At 34.9% G+C, this 18,748-nt stretch overlaps 1 protein-coding gene across 5 annotated transcripts in view; it reads right to left on the bottom strand.

Annotated features, from left to right (window-relative positions):
- TMOD3 (tropomodulin 3) overlaps positions 1 to 18,748 on the bottom strand; it is an 85,323-nt gene that overhangs the window by 20,590 nt on the left and 45,985 nt on the right. For all 5 annotated transcript variants that reach the window (XM_007479960.2, XM_056810202.1, XM_056810200.1 and 2 more), the window contains exons 4-6: positions 8,069 to 8,191; positions 4,229 to 4,318; positions 2,756 to 2,886 (exon numbers count right to left, since the gene is read on the bottom strand). In XM_007479960.2, the coding sequence (XP_007480022.1) occupies positions 2,756 to 2,886; positions 4,229 to 4,318; positions 8,069 to 8,191 (344 nt within the window). The remainder of the gene's footprint in view (positions 1 to 2,755; positions 2,887 to 4,228; positions 4,319 to 8,068; positions 8,192 to 18,748) is intronic.

Raw genomic sequence — 18,748 nt, 5'->3', positions numbered from 1 at the left:
TTAATGAAAATACTGTTTCTATGATTTGTTCTTTGACCCACTCATTTTTTAGAATTAGGTTAGTTTCCAATTATTTTTTAAATTTAATTTATCATTGTGCTTCAAAGGCCCTTTATTTAGTGTAAATCTTATTGCAGTATGGTTGATAAGTGATGCATTAATGTTTCTGTTTTTTAGCATTTGTTTAAAGAAGTTTTTATGCATTAATACAAAATTTTTGTGAAGAAGCCTTGCAGAGTTGAGAAATAGGTCTTTTCTATTTTCATTCAATATCCTGCAGATGTCTATCAGATTTAACTTTTCTAAAATTCTATTCTCTTTGCAGAAAGAAAAGTTTGAAGAATCCCAATTTTTTTTAAAAAATCAACTAATCTCCTTAAAAAAATAATTTTATTTTAAAATTTATTTTAATAGAATTGATTTAGAAATGTCTTAGCCCTTCCCTTTCCTCTGCATCATCCTGGAGACATATATATAAAATTATGTCTATCATATTTCCATTATTCAACACATTCCTTGGAGATAACATTCACAAATTTATTCTTCAAGTATTAAATCTATAGCGGTGTATAATGTTCCTTTGGTTCTACTCATTTCACTCTTCATTATCTCATGTTCTTTCCAAGTTTTAAAAAAATTAGCTTCATCATTTCTTAGAGGCACAATAGTATTCCATCACAGTCATATACCACAATTTGTTTAGCCATTCTGTAACTGATGGGCATCCCCTCGATTTCTAGTTCTTTGTCACCACAGAGAGAGCCACTATAAATATCTTGGAGCATGCAAGTTCTTTTCCTTTTCCCCTAATCTCCTTGGAAACAAATTGCTGGATCTATGGGTATACACAATTTTATAATTCTCTGAATGTAATTCTAAATTGCTCTCCAAAATGGTTGGATCAGTTCAGTGCCCCACCAACAGTGTATTAGTGTCCCCATCTCCTCCAAATTTGTCATTTTGCCTTTCTCTTACTTCAGCCAATCTGATGGGGGGTATGAAATAGCTAAGGTTTTAGTTTGCATTTCTCTAATCAGTAGTAATTTAGAGAACTTTTTACTTTACCTATATATGACTTTGATTTCATCTGAAAATTGTGTGTTCTTATCTTTTGCCCATTTATCAATGGGCTCTAATTCTTATAAATTGACAAAATTCTCTACATATTTTAGATAGGAGACCCTCTATCTGAGAGGCTGTCTATAACCATCTCCCACCTCCATTTTCTCCATTCCTTCTAATCTTGGCAACATGTTTTATTAATAAGAAACCTTTTCAATTTAGTGTATTCAAAATTATCTATTTTATATCTCACAGTGCTCTCCATCTCAACTCATAAATTCCCCTATGTCTCCTGTTCTTCTAATTTATTTAATGAAGTCTAGATCAGTGATGGTGAACCGTTTAAAGACAGTGTCCAAACTGCAACCCTCATCACATGTGAGCTGCCCCCCTACCCCAGTTAGGGGAGGGAAGAAGTTCTCCCATTAGGCTGCTGGGCAGAGGGGCGGGTCATATGAGAAATGATCTCAGGTGTGGTGGAGAGGGGGAAGGGGGCAGCCCCCTCTGAACATGAGCCATAGGTTCACCAACACAGGTCTAAATCCTGTATCCATTTTGATCTTATCTTAGTGAATGGTTTAAGGTATTGGTCTATAACTACTTTCTGCCAAACAGCTTTCTAGTTGTTCCAACAATTTTTTTCCAAACAGCGATTTCTTATCCTCAAAACCAGGATCTATGTTTTTTGTCAAATACAAGGTTACTATAATCTTTTAATGCTGTTTGTTATATGTGTGTCCTATTCTACCAATCTACCTTTCTATTTCTTAGCCAGTACCAGATTAATTCTTTTGACATTCTTTATATTTTGTTCTTCCAAATGAATTTTATTACTTTTTCTAGTTCAATAAAATAATTTTTTTGTAATTTAATTGGGATGGCATTGAATAAGTAGATTAGTTCAGGTAGAACTGTCATTTTAATTCTACTGGCTCTACTCATCTGTTAACAATATTTCTCCAATTATTTAGATTTCACTTTATTTGTATAAAAAGTATTTTATAACTATGTAAAGTTCCTGATTTGGCAGGTATACCCCCAGATATCTTATTCTATCTGTGGTTATTTTAAATGGAATATCTCAGTACCTCTACCTCTTCTTGTAGGACTTCATTAGTAATATGTAAAAATGCTGATGACTTACGTAGGTTTATTTTATATCCTCCTATTTTGCCAAAATTGCTGATAGTTTCAACTAACTTTTTAGTTTACTCTCTAGTGTTTTTGATATATGCCATCATGTTATTTACAACCAGAGATAGTTTTATTACCTCTGCCTATTCTGGTTCCTTCAATTTACTTTTCTTTTCTTATAGCTACTTTTATCATTTCTAACACTGTGTTAAATAATATTGGTGATAAGGCATCCTTATTTCATTCCTGATTTATTGAGAAGGCATCTAGTTTATCTCTATTATAAATAATAATTGCTGATGGTTTTAGGTAAATGCTTTGTATCGTTTTAACGAAAAATCCATTTATGCCTATACTTTACAATATTTTTAAAGGAATGAATGTTGTATTTTGTCAAAGGCCTTTTCTGCATCTATCCAAAGTAACTTTTTTTTACTAGATATGCAATTCTTTCTTTAAGTAATAGCTAAGGATAACTAGACATGTCAAAATCTAACCAGCTCTCATCTTAGATTCAACTGGATGAAAGTAATACACCATAATTTTATTGAGAACCTACCTTTATATTATTCAAGTTCACTTCAATAAGACGAGAATCATTTTCTTTAATTTTCTTTAAGCTCTCCTCAACATTTGTGGGATTTGGTGGTTCATCAAACACTGGTAGGATTTTTTCACCCTTTACCACATCTATAACAATAAATGAATCAAGAACATTAACCTCACTAGTTGCTACTGGTTGCCAGGACTGACCTAAGTGTACAGTACTCTCATGTTTAATATATATATACACAATCACTGAATCCTTCAACTCTTCAAAGATTTTGCTCTTCACAGTTTACTCACATGCTCTAAACTTCAACATGGTTGAATGTTTTTAGGCAGCTGAGTAGAGAAATATTATACTTCTAATTTGAAGTAACAAGAATACTCAATTCAGTGAATAGATATGGTGGTATTTCTAAAGAAGGGGTAAAAATTTCAAGAGCCAAAGATAGAGGAATGAGTGCATAGAGGACAGTATGAATCAAGTCAAAGGAAAGTAGTAATGAAAAGGATGAGGGAATTCGGTAGTATTTCTGGTTGATGACAAGATTAATATTAACCACAGCTTGAGATAGTTAATAAAAAAGCGAGTATAATTTTGTGATGCTTAATGAAGGTATGGAGTCAGAATATATCGAGGGAAACTGACAAACTGGAATATGTCCAAAGAAGATAAAAAAGAAAGTTTACTGGGTTTAAAAACTATGTCATCTGAGTGAATTTAACCTAGAAAAAGAAGATAAAAAGGAAGCAAGATTGCCAGCTTCAGAACTATTGCAAAGGTGGGTGAACCAGATAAAGAAAGCGATTTTGTTCTATATTGCTCCTAAAGAAACAATGAGAACTAAGAAAGGGCAAGTACGAGTTCTACATTGGTACCCTTGAAGCTATACCCAGGAACTGAATGCTCACTGTGTAGAATGATGTAGAAAGATTTATCAACAGAGCAGAAGGTCAAACTACATGGCCTCTAAGGTTTCTTCAAATTCTAAATCCTGTGATTCTATGAAATCCAGAACTGATACATAAATTTGTTTCAATATGCATTTAAACATTGCATATTTAGAATGTGCTTAGTTCAGAAGTTATATATGAGACTCTAACTTCTGAACCAGAGCTTTAAAATATGTCTTTATTATTTTATTTGAATTATTATAAAGCACCAGAACAAAGATTCTTACATTAAAGCATCAGTGCAAAAAACTAAACTATTTTTAGAATGATAGTCTGACATTTTAGTTTACTTGTTGGACTCTTAATTGCTAATTGTGATGGTAGTAGTGTTTTTTACCCTATGGAATAAATTTTTAGCTAAGCAATTAAATATATGATATTGCATATTCATAGACTTCCACCATCAATATTAGTAGATTTCATGTATATTCTCAACATGAAACTTAAAATATGAGTGATAATATAAACTACAGTGGTGAAACAGCACACTTTAAGAAGGAATTTGAATATACAATGGATATAAAGCACTTACTTGAAAAATCATCCTGATTGACACCATTATTACTTCCGACTATGTCACAGAATTGAGTGTTGGTTATCAAATTATGCATTCCAAGGATAGCTATAAATATAGGGAAAAAAAAACAAAATTATTTTTATTCTTATCTTTAAGATATGAACAATTTATTTTTCAATCCCAAAAAGTAAACAATTTAAAATAATTTATTAATTTTATTGTTAATTTGAAATGTTTAGTAAGTCCTAACTTTTTGACTTTCAAATTTTGCTGAGTCTTAATATTAGTGGGTTAAATTCTTTCCTACCCTAATCTGTTTATTCATTGGTTCACCCATTTATAGTATCTTCTGCATCCTCCCAAACATCACCACCCTCTTCTGGCAAAAAAAGGTAACTGCAAGTTCATATACTTTTCAGTGTTGGGTCTAGACTGATCATCTCATTAGGCTACACAACTCTTGGTGAGAAAATTCCTTCTTCCAGAGAATATCAGCCAACAATTGTCCTACAAACTATAGTATTTAAGAGTTACCCAGGGATCTCACAAAGTCAGTGTCAGAGGCAGAACTTAACATAAATCGTCTTGACTCTGAGGCCTATATGAATTTGAACCCACGTTTTCCTGACTACAATACCTACTCTTTGTTATAACCACTATATTAAGATTGCCTACAATCTTAATTACAGGCTAAAATAGCATTCTTTTGGAGTTCTGATTTCCAAACCAGTTTTTAGGATTGAAATACAATGAAAAATAAGAACTGACAAGTCACAAAATTTCACTATACTCAATTTGTCCTTTATTTTTATTTTAGATTGTTCAACTTCATCATCAATAAACATCTGACCTCCTAACTAGGTATATAAAAACAACATGTTATTATGGGGACAGAAAATTTAAGTTATAATTTACTTACTCAAAAGTATCACTTTGGAGGGGAAATTTATTTTATCATCTTTTACAAAAATTAGGCTCCAACTATAGATTGTGTAAAATGCTTTTTGGTACATTCCATTCTGATGGCCACATCATTTAATGATTTTAATTATCCTCTGATCTTATAAATACTTATAATATTTATAAATACTATAGAAGGGGGCAGGCTTACATGTCACCATTTGCTATAGACATTAAATACATATTTAGAGCAGGTAATTGGGAATCAGCCATGACTGACCATAAGACTAATGAGGACTTAACTCTGTATCTTTATATGTTAGTCTTTATCACTTTTTTCCCTCTGAAGATCACTGTTTACCTTTTCTGTCCAAGGAGGGAGAAAGATAATTAGGTAATATAGCAGCATATATTCTGTGCCTAGCTCAGGAGAGTGGCCCATTTGAAAGCAGCAGTGATAGCTCTGGTTCTTCCCCTGACCACTTCTGGAAAATAAGCAGGATGGTAATGACCAAGCAACAGCAACCATTCTGCTACCTACCAGTTATTACTGCTTTCAGCTGCCTGAATCTTTTGCTTGCAAAGGACAAAACTTAATCATGGATGAAAATTTAAAAAGTCTCCTTCTAATGCCCAAATATCTGGATGACGCCCAGCCCCTCCTTTCCTATGGGAAGCTTGCCAATTAAGAAAATATTTTTACAAAGATTTCCATGTTTGGTTTGCAACTGCCAACTTGGGACAAGCTAAAAGTAAAATAAATCTTATCAAAATAAAAACTATACTATAAGAATTAGTGGAAACCTTGACTCTGAGATTGACAATACCAAAGATAAAAATCAGTCAAACAAAATTTCTGAGTACTAATGAGATAATAGTTAATTTTCTGAGTTGAGAAGGCATATCTATTTGTATAGACATTAGTGGAAACAGCATTATAATTTTAAAAACCACCAGAATAGTTATGAGAGGCCTAGTTTAAAATTTCACCTCTACCACTAACTAAAGTGGGTAACCCTCAGTAAGCAAATGATTTGATCTCTCTGGACCTCAGCTTCCTTGAGGGGCTCAGATGAGGTGGTCTCATTCTAGTTCTATAACCCTTCCTTAAATTCATATAATGCACCAACACCGTACACACTGGGGATATGACAAAAATGTCCTTGTTCAAAAGAAGCTTATTACATTTTTTTCAGGAGTGGGGAAAGAAACAAAATGTTCATATATACATACATAGGAACGGCACTGAGATTTTTAGGACTAAAATTTATGCCAAATACATAAAAAGTAACTTGGAAGAGAATGGGACTAGCAGATGGGAGTATCAAAAAAAACTTCATGTAGGAGTTGCTGTTAGGAGCTGACTTTTGAATTAAATCAGAGATTCAATGAGGAAAAGATATGTAGGAAACACATTCCACACATGGAAGCCAGCCAGTGCAAAGGAATGGAGACAGGAGATGACATATCATTAAAAGGAGCAGATGGCTGTACAGATCTAGGAATCATCTGAAGAGGGCTGACAATTGAATCAATCTATGGAAGTTGATGAGGTCACCACATGACCAAAAATATAGAAAGAAAAGTTTGAGGACAGAGCCTTGGAGATATCCATGTAACATGGATTTATTGGGGGTGGGATGGGGTGGACAGAGAGACAGAGAGGAGAGAAAACAGAGGAGAGAGAGGAAAGAGTGGGTGGAGAGGACTGGATGGTTAGCATCAAATGTTTCAGGAAGATGAGAATGCAATAAAGGTCAATAAATTTGTCAATGAAAAGATCACTACTAACTTTGGAGAGAGATGTTCCAATTAAATAGAGGTCAGAAGTCAGACCCCCAGAGGTCCAACAAGTGAGAGATGAGAAAGTAGACAACTTTTTCAAGGGTTTTGGCTTTGAAAGGGAGGAAAGACATAGGATAGTAGCTTGAGATTAAAATAAGATCTAGAGGGTTTTTTAAAGATACAGTTTAAATGGTACAACTGTAAGAAACAGAGAAGGAACTAATAGAGAGAAATTGAAGACCAGAAGGGGTATCATTTTGGAAGCAATTAGCTAGAGAACACAGGATGGGATTAAGTTTACACATGTAAAGAGTTGACCTTAGCAAGAAGGCAGGTAATCTCTTAGACTAGAGTAAAAAGGAAATGCTGGAAATAATATCAAACAACTTTGATGTATAGAGTTGGAAAGAAAAGGGAGCAATTTTGATAAAGCAATTTTATAATCTTTGACTGTGGTAGTAGTATTCTTATGTCTAATGGTGAAAAAGTTAGGGTATAAACTTCCCTGTGTAGAGCTAAGGTAGAGAACTAGGTCTTAGGAGATGAGGAATTAGGAGCTAAAAGTGGTTGTGAGTGCGGCAGTTTCCAAGTATAATGCAAGAGCTGGGGTTGAAAGGAGAGCTGTAAGTGAAGTACTGAGCTCCTTGAGGAAGGAGGGAGGCTACTGAGTCTGACCCAACAGCCAAAAGGTAACTGTCACTAAGATCTGGATTGGATACAATTTGAGAAGCATGAATTTGAAAGGAGGCTCAATGCTTAGTGACTGTGGCAAAGGGAGAGTCTGGGAATGGCAGTGGGGATAAAAGGTATTCTGGCATTTAATAAAGGACCAATATATTATGCTCTATGAGAGAAAGTACCTCACAGATGATATAAAGAGTGGCTAAAAATACACCATGTGGAAGATGCCAAGTCTCTGTGACTGCCATAACATAGAAGGTTAAAATAAAGGATATTGCATTCTTTAGGGAATGGGAATGAGGGAGTAGTAGCACATTCAAGATAAGGGCTGTATTGAAGTAGATGATCAGGGGCACTTGATAATCATGGCAAGAGGTGGTAGGGTCTTCCTGGGACATGGTTCTAATGAATCTCTACACACACATTTCTCTTTCTCCCTCTTTCTCTCTCTCCCACCCATAAACATTTTATTTTAGAAGAGATACTTACCTGCAAGATCACACAATTCTGTGTCAGAAGCACTTGTCAAAGCTTCTTCTAATTCTGGATCAAGGGATACTTTTTCTTCTGTATAAGACTGCATGGGCTTCTGTTTAGGGATAAATATTTTCCCTATAAAATAAAATAATTTATTTCAAAGGATTTTATATGATATTTACTCTATATGTATCTGTAGCTGATGAAAAAGGCAACAATAAAGCAATTAAGAAAAACTTTCTATATAAACATCCCTAATAATTTAATTTGATCCACAGATATGCAAAAATGAACCTATTTTTGAAGCATTAAGTATGTAGTACTATGAATGAAAAAAGGAGAAATAACTTGCAAACATTCCAATCATTAGATACCAAATTACCTCATCTTTTTGGAAGTATCCAATCTAGACTTACAAGGTTCAATATTAAGAGGTAAAAAAAATTTTTTTAATTATTATTCTTAGGGGGAGTTAGGTGGCTTGGTAGATGAGTGCCTGGAAATGGGAGGTCCTGGGTTCAAATCTGACCAACACTTTGTAGCTATGGGACAAGCCATTTAACCCTATTGCCCAGCTAAGATGGAAGGAAGGGAGGAAGGAATTTGAGAAAAGGCAGCTACGTAGATAGAATGTACTTCCTAGCTGTATGACACTGGGCAAGTCACTTAATCCTAATTGCCTAGTCCTTACTGCTTTTCTGCCTTGGAACCAATATACAGTATTGATTCTAACATAGAAGGTATGGGTTAAGAAAAAAAAGTTAACATTTATAACTATATTGGTGAAGACATGGCATGCATGCCCTGGCCTGCTGGAGAGGACTGTTCCATTCCCTACCTCCATCACACCTGAGGCCATTCTTTTGCATGACCCACCTCTCTGTCTAGCAGCCCAAAGTGAGCACTTCATTCCTCTGCTGTCTGGGGTAATGGGGGGGGCTCATAGGCAGCTTGAAGATGCAGTTTGAGCATGCAATCTCTAAAAGGTTTGCCAATGCTGCTCTAAGACCTCGACTCTAACCTCTTCATTTAGGACTTATGAAATCAAATTACTGATTAAATAATTTACAAGATTAGACAAAATAAAGAACAAAATGCATTCGGAGGAATAAGAGGTTAAGAATATCAAGGGGAAATAAAGGGTGCTTGGTGCTACTAGATTTCAAATCATGTTACAAAACACTATCAAAACCATCTGGTATTTGATTAAAAAAAAAGACAGTCATACTAATTTACTTTGGATTTAACTATGAACTTGTTCAATCATTCTAAAAAAGTTTGGACTTATGCAAGAAAAGTTACTATATTGTCAACATGCTTTAAACCAGGGGTCTCTCTTATACTCCAAGAAGACTAATGATGGAAAAAAAAATCCACTAGCACATTAATTTCTGTAACATTATGTGGATAACAAAAAAAACCCCTAAACATGTGCCCAATGACTTGGGAAAATATAACATAAAAACAATGTGATATTATAATAGTATGTGAAGAATTCAAAGAAACATGGTAATACTCATAGAAAGTAATGGACAGTCAAGAAAGCAAAATCAAAAGGATAATATACACAATAACTATAAAGTAATTAAAAGTACTAATAAACAATAAACACATGAAATTTAACAATGGTAAATTACTAGTATAAAGTAATACATATTTAAATTCATAATCAAATTTATAGGTGCTTCACTTAACTATTTTCTTGTGTCAAAAGAAAACATTAAAATAATTTCTTAGAATAAGAGTTAATAAATGACTTCATGAAAATGAAAGGTTACCAACAAGCTGTACACAAAAGCAGCAGTAAGAGTCTTTGGAACTGATGTAGAACTGGTATCAAGCAATGGCCTGCATGGTAAAAATCCTGAAGTCAAATTTTAGTATTCTCTTGGGTATTTAGGAATATTGCAAGAATACTTCAGCCTGCAATGGACTTTTGTCTGTACAGAGTCCAGAAATAATTCTAGAAGCTATTCCTTTGCTTTAAAACACTTCAACTGTAGAGGTCATAAGAGAACATAGGGCACCTGCAGAGTCTGAGTCCCTTAAAGACTAGAGATACTACTATTTATTTTAGATCATCCCTGAGTGGAGGTAGTGAGGCAGATTAGTATTACAGGATAGCAGACCTGAGGATGCCTACTCGCTGCACCCTCCTTCCTCCACTTTATAACCAGGATAGGATAAATGAGTTGGGTAGCTAGTTAACACAGAAATGTCTGGATAGTCTGACAAGTGACCAAACTGTTCTATAATGTCCAAGGGCTGATGGATTTCTGTCCAGATAGCTTGATGGTACTCACTGGCATAGCACCATGCACTTCCTCTAAAGAATGATTACATCCAGAAAATAGTATATGTACAGTATGTGACTCTAATATGTGATGTACTATCTAGACTTATAACTCTACAAGGTAATATACAGTAACTACATATGACCTCTGTATGTGATATACTCTGCAATGAACCTATGCTATATGTAATGTAATTGTTATTACATGATGATAATGAATCAATTCCCTGAACACTATACACAAGTACTTGGAACACTATTTAGGGGCTGCCAATTCTGATACTAGGGGTGGAAAAGAAGTAGCTCTATAACATACGAAACATAAGGCTGAAGAAATTTAAATGTTTCTGAAATATGTCAAGAAGCCTTTATTCATGATGGATAAGGCCTGAAATTCATGAGAAAGAAGAGCTTCCAGATTATGTGGTCCTGGGGAACAGGAACCAAAAAGCCACAGAGGTGGTGGCTTCTCCACTGGACACAATGATCAGGAGAGCATTAAAGAGTTCTGAAGCCAAGCTAGGGTAAGACCCAAGATAAAGAGTCTATGAGCCTGGGAGATAGTGACAGTGGCCCAAAGTCAGACAATTCGGATAAAAACCGGAAATGCTGGAGCTAATCTATCACAGAAGCAGGTGAGCAGAAAGAGTACATATCTCAAAGACAAGGAAGACAACAGGCAGTGGATCTATCTCATGACTTGAAGTGGGGATATGATTAACTGACGAAAACAGGTTTTTTAAGCCTATAGCTGCTCTTCTGCTAACTGATTTTGGATGCATGTTTCTTTCCTATTCTTTACATGCCTTTTAATAAATCTTTTGTGCATTTAAATGCTTTTGTTAACCGAGAGGCTGGGCAAGAGTGAGGAACAAAGAGCCAGATTACCATATTCCTAGGGCTTCCTTGGACAGAGGCAAACTGAATTATAGTTATTACTGAAAAACTTTTAAGGGTTTAGCATAGATGATACATCTCCCCACCTGGGAAAAGTAGAAAGATTCCTAACAACAACAAAACAAACTGTTGAGGAGAATGAATCAACAGGATTACAAAATAGGATTGGCTATAAAAAATAAGGGAGAAAAGAGAAAAATGATTACAAAACTGTGAGCTCAGGGACAATGAACACTGTTGGAAAACAACAAAAGACTGGAATGGGTGATTCCTTGCTGATGTTGAATTTTTGTGAACTGTCACAGGAAAAATTTAATCCTTGTCTAATTATGTATATCACCCATAACACCTTATTCTTTCTATTTGGTATATATTAAAAAAATTCAAATTAATTTTAATATCTTTAAAACTTTAGTAATTTTGGATAAAATATTCAGTTTCTCCCTAATTACTGTCCCCTTCCCTGTTGCCTATAAATATGCCTAAGTCTCCTCCGTCAATGAATTCCCTAACTACTTTTGTATCTTTATAGGTTGGAAGTCACTTTGGAAACATCTTCAAAAGGCTTAGAAATTAAAATCCTAATTTATAAAATATTGTAAACAGAGCAGGAATCACTAAAATTATTTCATCAAATTACACTAGTATTGTTCTTCTAAGTGATCCTTCTAATCCCTGAAATCATGAACAGTAACATGATCATATAATAAGACTTTTTAAATCTAGCTTTAAAAGAACCTTCTATTAAGTTAATGACTATTGTATTAATATTACTTACTGCTCAGTTACTAACTGTTCCCTCAGGTGATAGGAAGTCTTTGTCAAGTTGACAAGACCTCAAGGCTCCATGGAATGATTTTCAGTGTAAAGTCAAGGAGAGGTTTGGGGTTTGGGGCTTAATTCTTGTTCTAAGGCAGAGAAATAATGTTAGAAAAAAGTTGTTTCCAGAACTTCAATGTTGCTCTTGGCAGGATCTCTCAACCAGTCAGTTGTCTGTTTTTTAAAAAAATGGGCTCAATGATTTTGCACATTTTCCCATAATTTCCTCTCCTACCATCATAGTTTTTTCAACACTCATTTTGAACCAGGCTCCTAGTTTTTCCTTATTCATACTGTCTCTTTTGAAACCTGCATCTTTTTGTATGTGGATGATTCGATCATGTAGGCAAGTTTCATTTATGTATTGCATGGCATTTTCTACATCTGCCCTGGAGAAGTACTCAATAATCAACAAGAGTCTATGTACTATTTTCTTCACTTCAGTCAAGTCCATAATGATATACCATTTTTGCCAGTTAATAGATCCATTCATTGGTTGTATAAAAGGAAGGGTTTCTAACATACAGCTTTTCTTCCATAACTTCTTTTGATTTTTCTTGACACCTAAGAAGAAGTTCAGGTTACAATGCCAGCTGCAATGCACACAGGAGTCACTGTCTGGCTTGTTCAGAAGTCTACTCAGCTTGGCAGGGCACTAGCCTTAGCTGTCCCTGATCCTTGAAAAAGTCTCATCAGACCATACTATTCCTTCAAGTTATCATCATAGTATCTATCTCTATTGCCTTTTCACAGCCAAACTTCTGGAAAAAGCTTTCTATGCAGCTGCTTCCAAATCCTCCATTTTTGTTCCCTTCTAAACTCTAGGTAGTCTGGTTCCTTACTTTATCACTGTGAAGACAGTATTAACTCTCCCCTTTTTACTTTTAAATTTAATCAACCAAAAGCAAAGATATCCATACTTAAGTTAAGAGGGGAAGGTCCATAAACCACCCACTAAAATGGTTTATACCTCCAGAAGCCACTGACTGCCCCCCTGGGCAGTGCTAAGCAAATTTAAGGACTATAATTGGTCCCCGTAAAGTGGAGGGACAGGAAGTGACCTTAAGAAAGGTCTTAAAAAGAGGCCAAAACTTCCTGGCAGGTGGTATTCAAGCTGTTTTGAGGCCCTGGAGGCAAGTGGAGGACCTTGTGTGGACCTGGGACTGTAGCATTTGGCAAGACTGCTCTTGGATTTTCCCCTTTGGACTGCAATGTGGGTGAGTTAAAAGCTGATTCCTTTCCTAGCTTCTGGAGAGATTAGTTTCTGAAGGAGGCCATGTGGTTATTCACCATGGGGTCCTCCAGGTGAAGGTCCTCTGGTGGAGGGCTAATTAGCTCAGCCTGAGTTAAGCCAGGCACTAGAGCAAAACATTTAGGGTGATAAGCTAGACTGCTTACTCTATCCTCTTTCACATCTCTCTACTCTTCTCTTTTGTAAATATATCTGCTAAATAAAAAGTCATTTTGACTTGAGTTATAATATTGGTGCCCACATTCTCTTATATTTAGTCAAACCATATTATTTTATCCCCTACAGCACTTAAATCAAACCACCATCTTCCCAAGTATTTCTTAATTGCTAAATCTAATAGCCTTTTCACAAATTACATCCTTCTTGACCACTCTGCAGCATCTGACACTGCTGACCATGCTTTTCACCTGGGTACCCTTCTCTTCTGCATTTTCCTAACACTGTTCTTTACTAGTCTTCTTTCTACTAATTTGATCCTTCTTTTTCTTCTTCTTCTTCTTCCTTAGAAAAAATATTCTGAAGTCTTAGATCCATTGGGTAAAAATCAAAGGAATCTACCAAACACCTGAAAGAGATTCCAAAATAAAAACTAGAAATATTATAACCAAATTCCAAAACCCCTAGGTCAAGAAGCTAGAAACAATTCAGGGGACAGCTAGATGGATCAGTGGATTGAGAGCCAGGCCTAGCAATTGGGAGATCCTGGGATCAAATCTCAAATACTTCCTAGCTGTGTGACCCTAAGTTATTTAACCACGTTGTCCTAACCACTCTTCTGCCTTGGAACCAATACATAGTATTGATACTAAGGATTATATAATTGAAAATGTTACCCTAAAAAAGAACTACGTTTCCTGGGAGCCCACTGACTCCCTGTCATTACGTACTTCCTGTAGACAGGGGACATTAGGTGGGGACATGGAGGATCCTGCCCTCTTTGGCTTAGAGTATGGTGGCAGTGGTAAGAGGGGATTTTAAATGGGCTAATCAGTCAGGGGTACGTGGTCTTTATTTTGTATCCTTGATTTCTAATGATCATTAATTGAATCTTTAAAATATAATATTTTTATTATTGAGATTTAATTTTAATTTTTACAAGATGGAAGGTAAAATAAAAAAAAAAGAAACAATTCAAATATTATGTAGCCACAGTCAGGTTCATCCAAGATTTAGAGGCACAGTAAAGGATCAAAGGCTCCTACGATATTCTTGAAGGTAAAGGAACTAGGATTAAAACCAAGAGTTATCCGCTCAACAAAACTTGAGTATTATAATCATGCAGGGGGGAAAAATAGAAATTTAATGAAATAGAGGACTTTCAAACATTCTTAAGAAAGGAAAAGACTTGAATTGAATAGAAAATCTGACATTCAAATGCAAACTCAAGAGTAGCATAAAAAGGCAAACATGAAGGAGTGATCATAAGGACTCAAAAAAGTTAAACTGTTTACATTCTAATATGGGAAGATGATATATGTAACCCCCAAGAACTGTATCATCATTAGGGCAGTTAAAAGAAGTTTACCTAGATAGAGATCATGGATGTGAACTAATTGTGTTGGAATGATGTTCAAAAAAATGAAAAGGTGAAAAAGAGAGAAGCACTGGGAGAAGGGAAAGAATGAGACAGAATAAGGAAAATATATAAAAGAGGCATGCAAGGAAGAGCTTCTACAATAGAGAGGGAAATGGGGGATGTGATGGGTGGTGGACAATGCTTGAATCTCACTTTCATCAGAATTGGTTCGAAGAGAGAAGAATATATATATACAAACACTTGATTGTGTATATATATATCTAACTTATCCAATAGTGAAATAGGAGGAAAAAGTAATAATAGAAATGGGGGGAGGAGTTAATAAAAGGGAAGACATAAAGGGAGGCAGTGGTTAGAAGTAAAATGGACTTTTGAGGAGAGACCAGATAAAATGGGATGTTGGGAAACCATAGCAATTATAATTAACTAAAATCCAACAGTGTCGTTTACAAAAGACATTTGAAATACAAAGACACACTTAAAATAAAGGACTAGAACAGAACCCAACATCTTTCAGCAGGGGTAGCAATCATGATCTCAGACAAAACAAAAGCAAAACTAGGCCTAATTAAAAGAGATAAATGCAAGAAAACTACATTTTGCTAAAAGCTACCATAAATGATGAAATATTAAAAATATTTTCAGCAAGTCCTTTGATAAAAGCCCTATTTCTCAAATATATATTGAATATAGAACTGAGGCAAATTTATAAAAATATGAACCATTCTTCAACTGATAAATGATCAAAGAATATAAACAGGAAGTTTTCAGAAAAAAGAAATCAAAACTATAATCATAAAAAAAATGCTCTAAAACTTAACTGATTAAAGGAATTCAAATTAAAACAGATCTGAAGTATTAGCTTCTACCTATCAGAAATGATAAATGCCTAAAAGAGATGAGTAATAGGTATAGTAATAGAACCATTGGTGGAGTAGTAAACTGGTCCCAACCATGCTGGAGAACAATTTGGAACTAGCCCCAAAGGGCCATAAAACTATATACCTTTTGATGAAGCAATACTATTACTAGGCCATGTATCCAAAAGAAATCAAAGAAAAAGGACCTATATACATAAAAGTATTTGTAGCAGTTCTTTTTGTGGTAACAAAGAACTGGAGACTGGGAGGGGATGCTTATTAACTAAGGAATGGCTGAACAAGTTTTATATGATAAGAGTGATATTGTGTTGTAAGAAATGATGAGGGGAGTGGATACAGAAAAACATGGCAAGACCTATATGGACTAATGCAAAGTGAGCTGAAAAGGACCAGTAACCATTGTGCACAGTAACAACAAGGTTATAATGATGATCAACTATGAAATACTTGGCTATTTTGATTAACAGAATGATCCAAGACAATTGCAAAGGACTCGTGAAAAAATGCCATCCACCTCCAGAGAGTGAACTGATCAACTCTGGGTGCAAACTTAACAATCAATTTTCTTACTATCTAATGTAACATCTGTTTTGCCCTAGAGAGCAGAACTAAGAGCAATGGGTGTGTGTTATGAAGATGAAAATTTAGGGTCAACTTTCTATTATGGAATGGTATACCTTGGGAAGTAATAAGCTCTTCCACATTAAAGGTATTCAAGTGAAAGCAGAATGACCCTTTGTCAAGTAAGTTTTAGAAAGGATTCTTATTCAGTTATGGAATGGATTAAGTCTCTAAGGCCTTTCAACTCTAAGATTGTGTGATTCCTATTATAGGTTCTCCACAATAATTCCAATCTTCCTTTCAAGCCTTATTTCACATTACTTCCCTTATACATATAATGAAGCCTCCTTCTACGCATGTATAGTGTCTGATGTCTGTTCCTCATATTTTTAATGCACCACTTCCTCTTGTCTGCCCTTCAGACTCCTTCCTCTTCCTTTAAGAGACAGATGAAAAGCGACACCCATATATAGTTTTTCCTAAGCCCCCAGTGGAAAATGTTCTCTCTTCAAATTTTCCTACTTTGAGTAGAACTCTCCTTCGACTCCATCACTTTGCTCCTGTGAATGTTGTTACTCCTCTACTATTCAAAGCACAAAATTAAACTTGTGGACAAAGACAATTTTCTTTTCCATAATTGTGTCTCTACCATTTTGCAGGTAGCAAATTTTTTTGTTTATGTTTAAAATTTTGAACCTTTTAAACCAAAATGAACATTTTCATATACAAAAACAAAGAGGCCTGAATATGAAATAATATATTTCTGTCATTTTGCTTTTTAAAAAATGTACATAATAAACTCAACACATTACTTTCCAAAGAGTAATGCATGTTTGTACTTCCTTTTGGAGTCTTTTTTACATTTAAAATGTTTCAATTGATTTTTTCTTCTTGCTGTTAGCTCTTCTCTCACCAACACCCCCCCCCCCACACACACACACATACACCCTGCACCAAATTTAAAATAGAAAAAAAACAAACAAAAACAACCACCTTAATAACAAATAAGATTAGTTAAGCAAAACAAATCAACATAGTAACTATGTCTAAAAACGTTTGATTCTTTCTCCATATTGAGTCCATTACCTCTCAATGTGTAACATACTTCATTATAAGTCCACTGGAGATAATGATGGTCATTGCTTTGATAAAAAGTATTTAAAGCTTTTAAAGATATTTTTCTTCATAATGTTATCATCCTTATATAAATTGTTCTCCTGGCTTTAACTCATTTCACTCTGCAAATACAAATCTTCCGAGGATTTTCTGAAATCATCTTGGCCTTAAAAGTTCAAGTTGTTTTGCCTGTGATTATGCCCTCTCCAGTATTAATCTCCCTCCAAACCATCCTATTTCACAGTTAAGTTTGATATATCTTTATGCCTAACTCTCTCTGTATAATGTGATGGGGGAGGAAGGTATTGCATTTCAGAGCTGATACTCAACACAGGTCTTTTTATCAGGAACACTTGAAAGTCATCTATTCTATTAAAGATCTACTTTTTCCTTTGTGGAATTAAACTTGGCTTTGTTAGGTAAGTTACTCTTGGCTATGAGCTTATGTACTTTGCCATTCAGAATATCGTATCTCAAAATTTCTTCTTGTTTCTAATATAAACTACCAGATCTTATGGGATCCTGAAGGCTACTCTTTTATACACAGATAGATTTTTCCCTTGGGCTTTAAAGTATTTTTTGGTGCCCTGGAAGTTCTGAATTTTGACTTTGACACTCCTAAGACATTTCCTCTGGGTATTTTTTAGGAGACTATCAGTGGAGTTTCTATTTTTACTTTGCTCTCTGGTCCTAACAAATCAAGAAAGTTTTAATTTATGATTTCTTGGAAAATAGAGTACTGATTTATAAAAATCATGGTTTTTGAGGAGTCTGATCATTCTTAATTCAACTATTTTGTCCTGTTTTCCTAGTTAGTTGGTTTTGGTAGTTTATGTCTTATATTTTATTCTATTTTTTCAATTTCCCCCTCTAATATTTCTTGTCTTGTGAAATAAAAACATATAGCTATTTAGTGTTTATTATGTGCTGGGCACTATGAAAGAAAAAGCAAAACAGTTCCAGACCTCAAGGAGATTACAAGCTAATGAAATATCGTGTAATTAGAATCTGTTGCCCTAAAAAAAACTGATTCCCAGCATCCCACTCTCTTCCTGTTGTTACGGGCCGATATAGACAGGATGTAAATTCTGTGGAGTTCTGGCGCTCTCTCTCTCTTCTCTTCCTGTGAGGGCAGCTGTGGACGTGGGACTTTTGAGCAAGTAGAAAAACTTAGTCACATGGTTCTATTTTGTTAGATAATAAACTTTATAAAATATAATACTTGGAGTGGATATTAATTTAAATCCTACAATATATAAGATAATTACAGAGGAAACCTTAGAGGAGATGGCACTAGCAGCTGGAGAGACTTTCTGGAGGAGGTAGGGCTTTAGCA

The sequence above is a fragment of the Monodelphis domestica genome, chromosome 1, assembly GCF_027887165.1.
Source record: "Monodelphis domestica isolate mMonDom1 chromosome 1, mMonDom1.pri, whole genome shotgun sequence".
Taxonomy (NCBI): Eukaryota; Metazoa; Chordata; class Mammalia; order Didelphimorphia; family Didelphidae; genus Monodelphis; species Monodelphis domestica.
The sequence above is the reverse complement of the archived record's forward strand: the minus strand, read 5'-3'. Positions and strand labels throughout refer to the sequence as shown.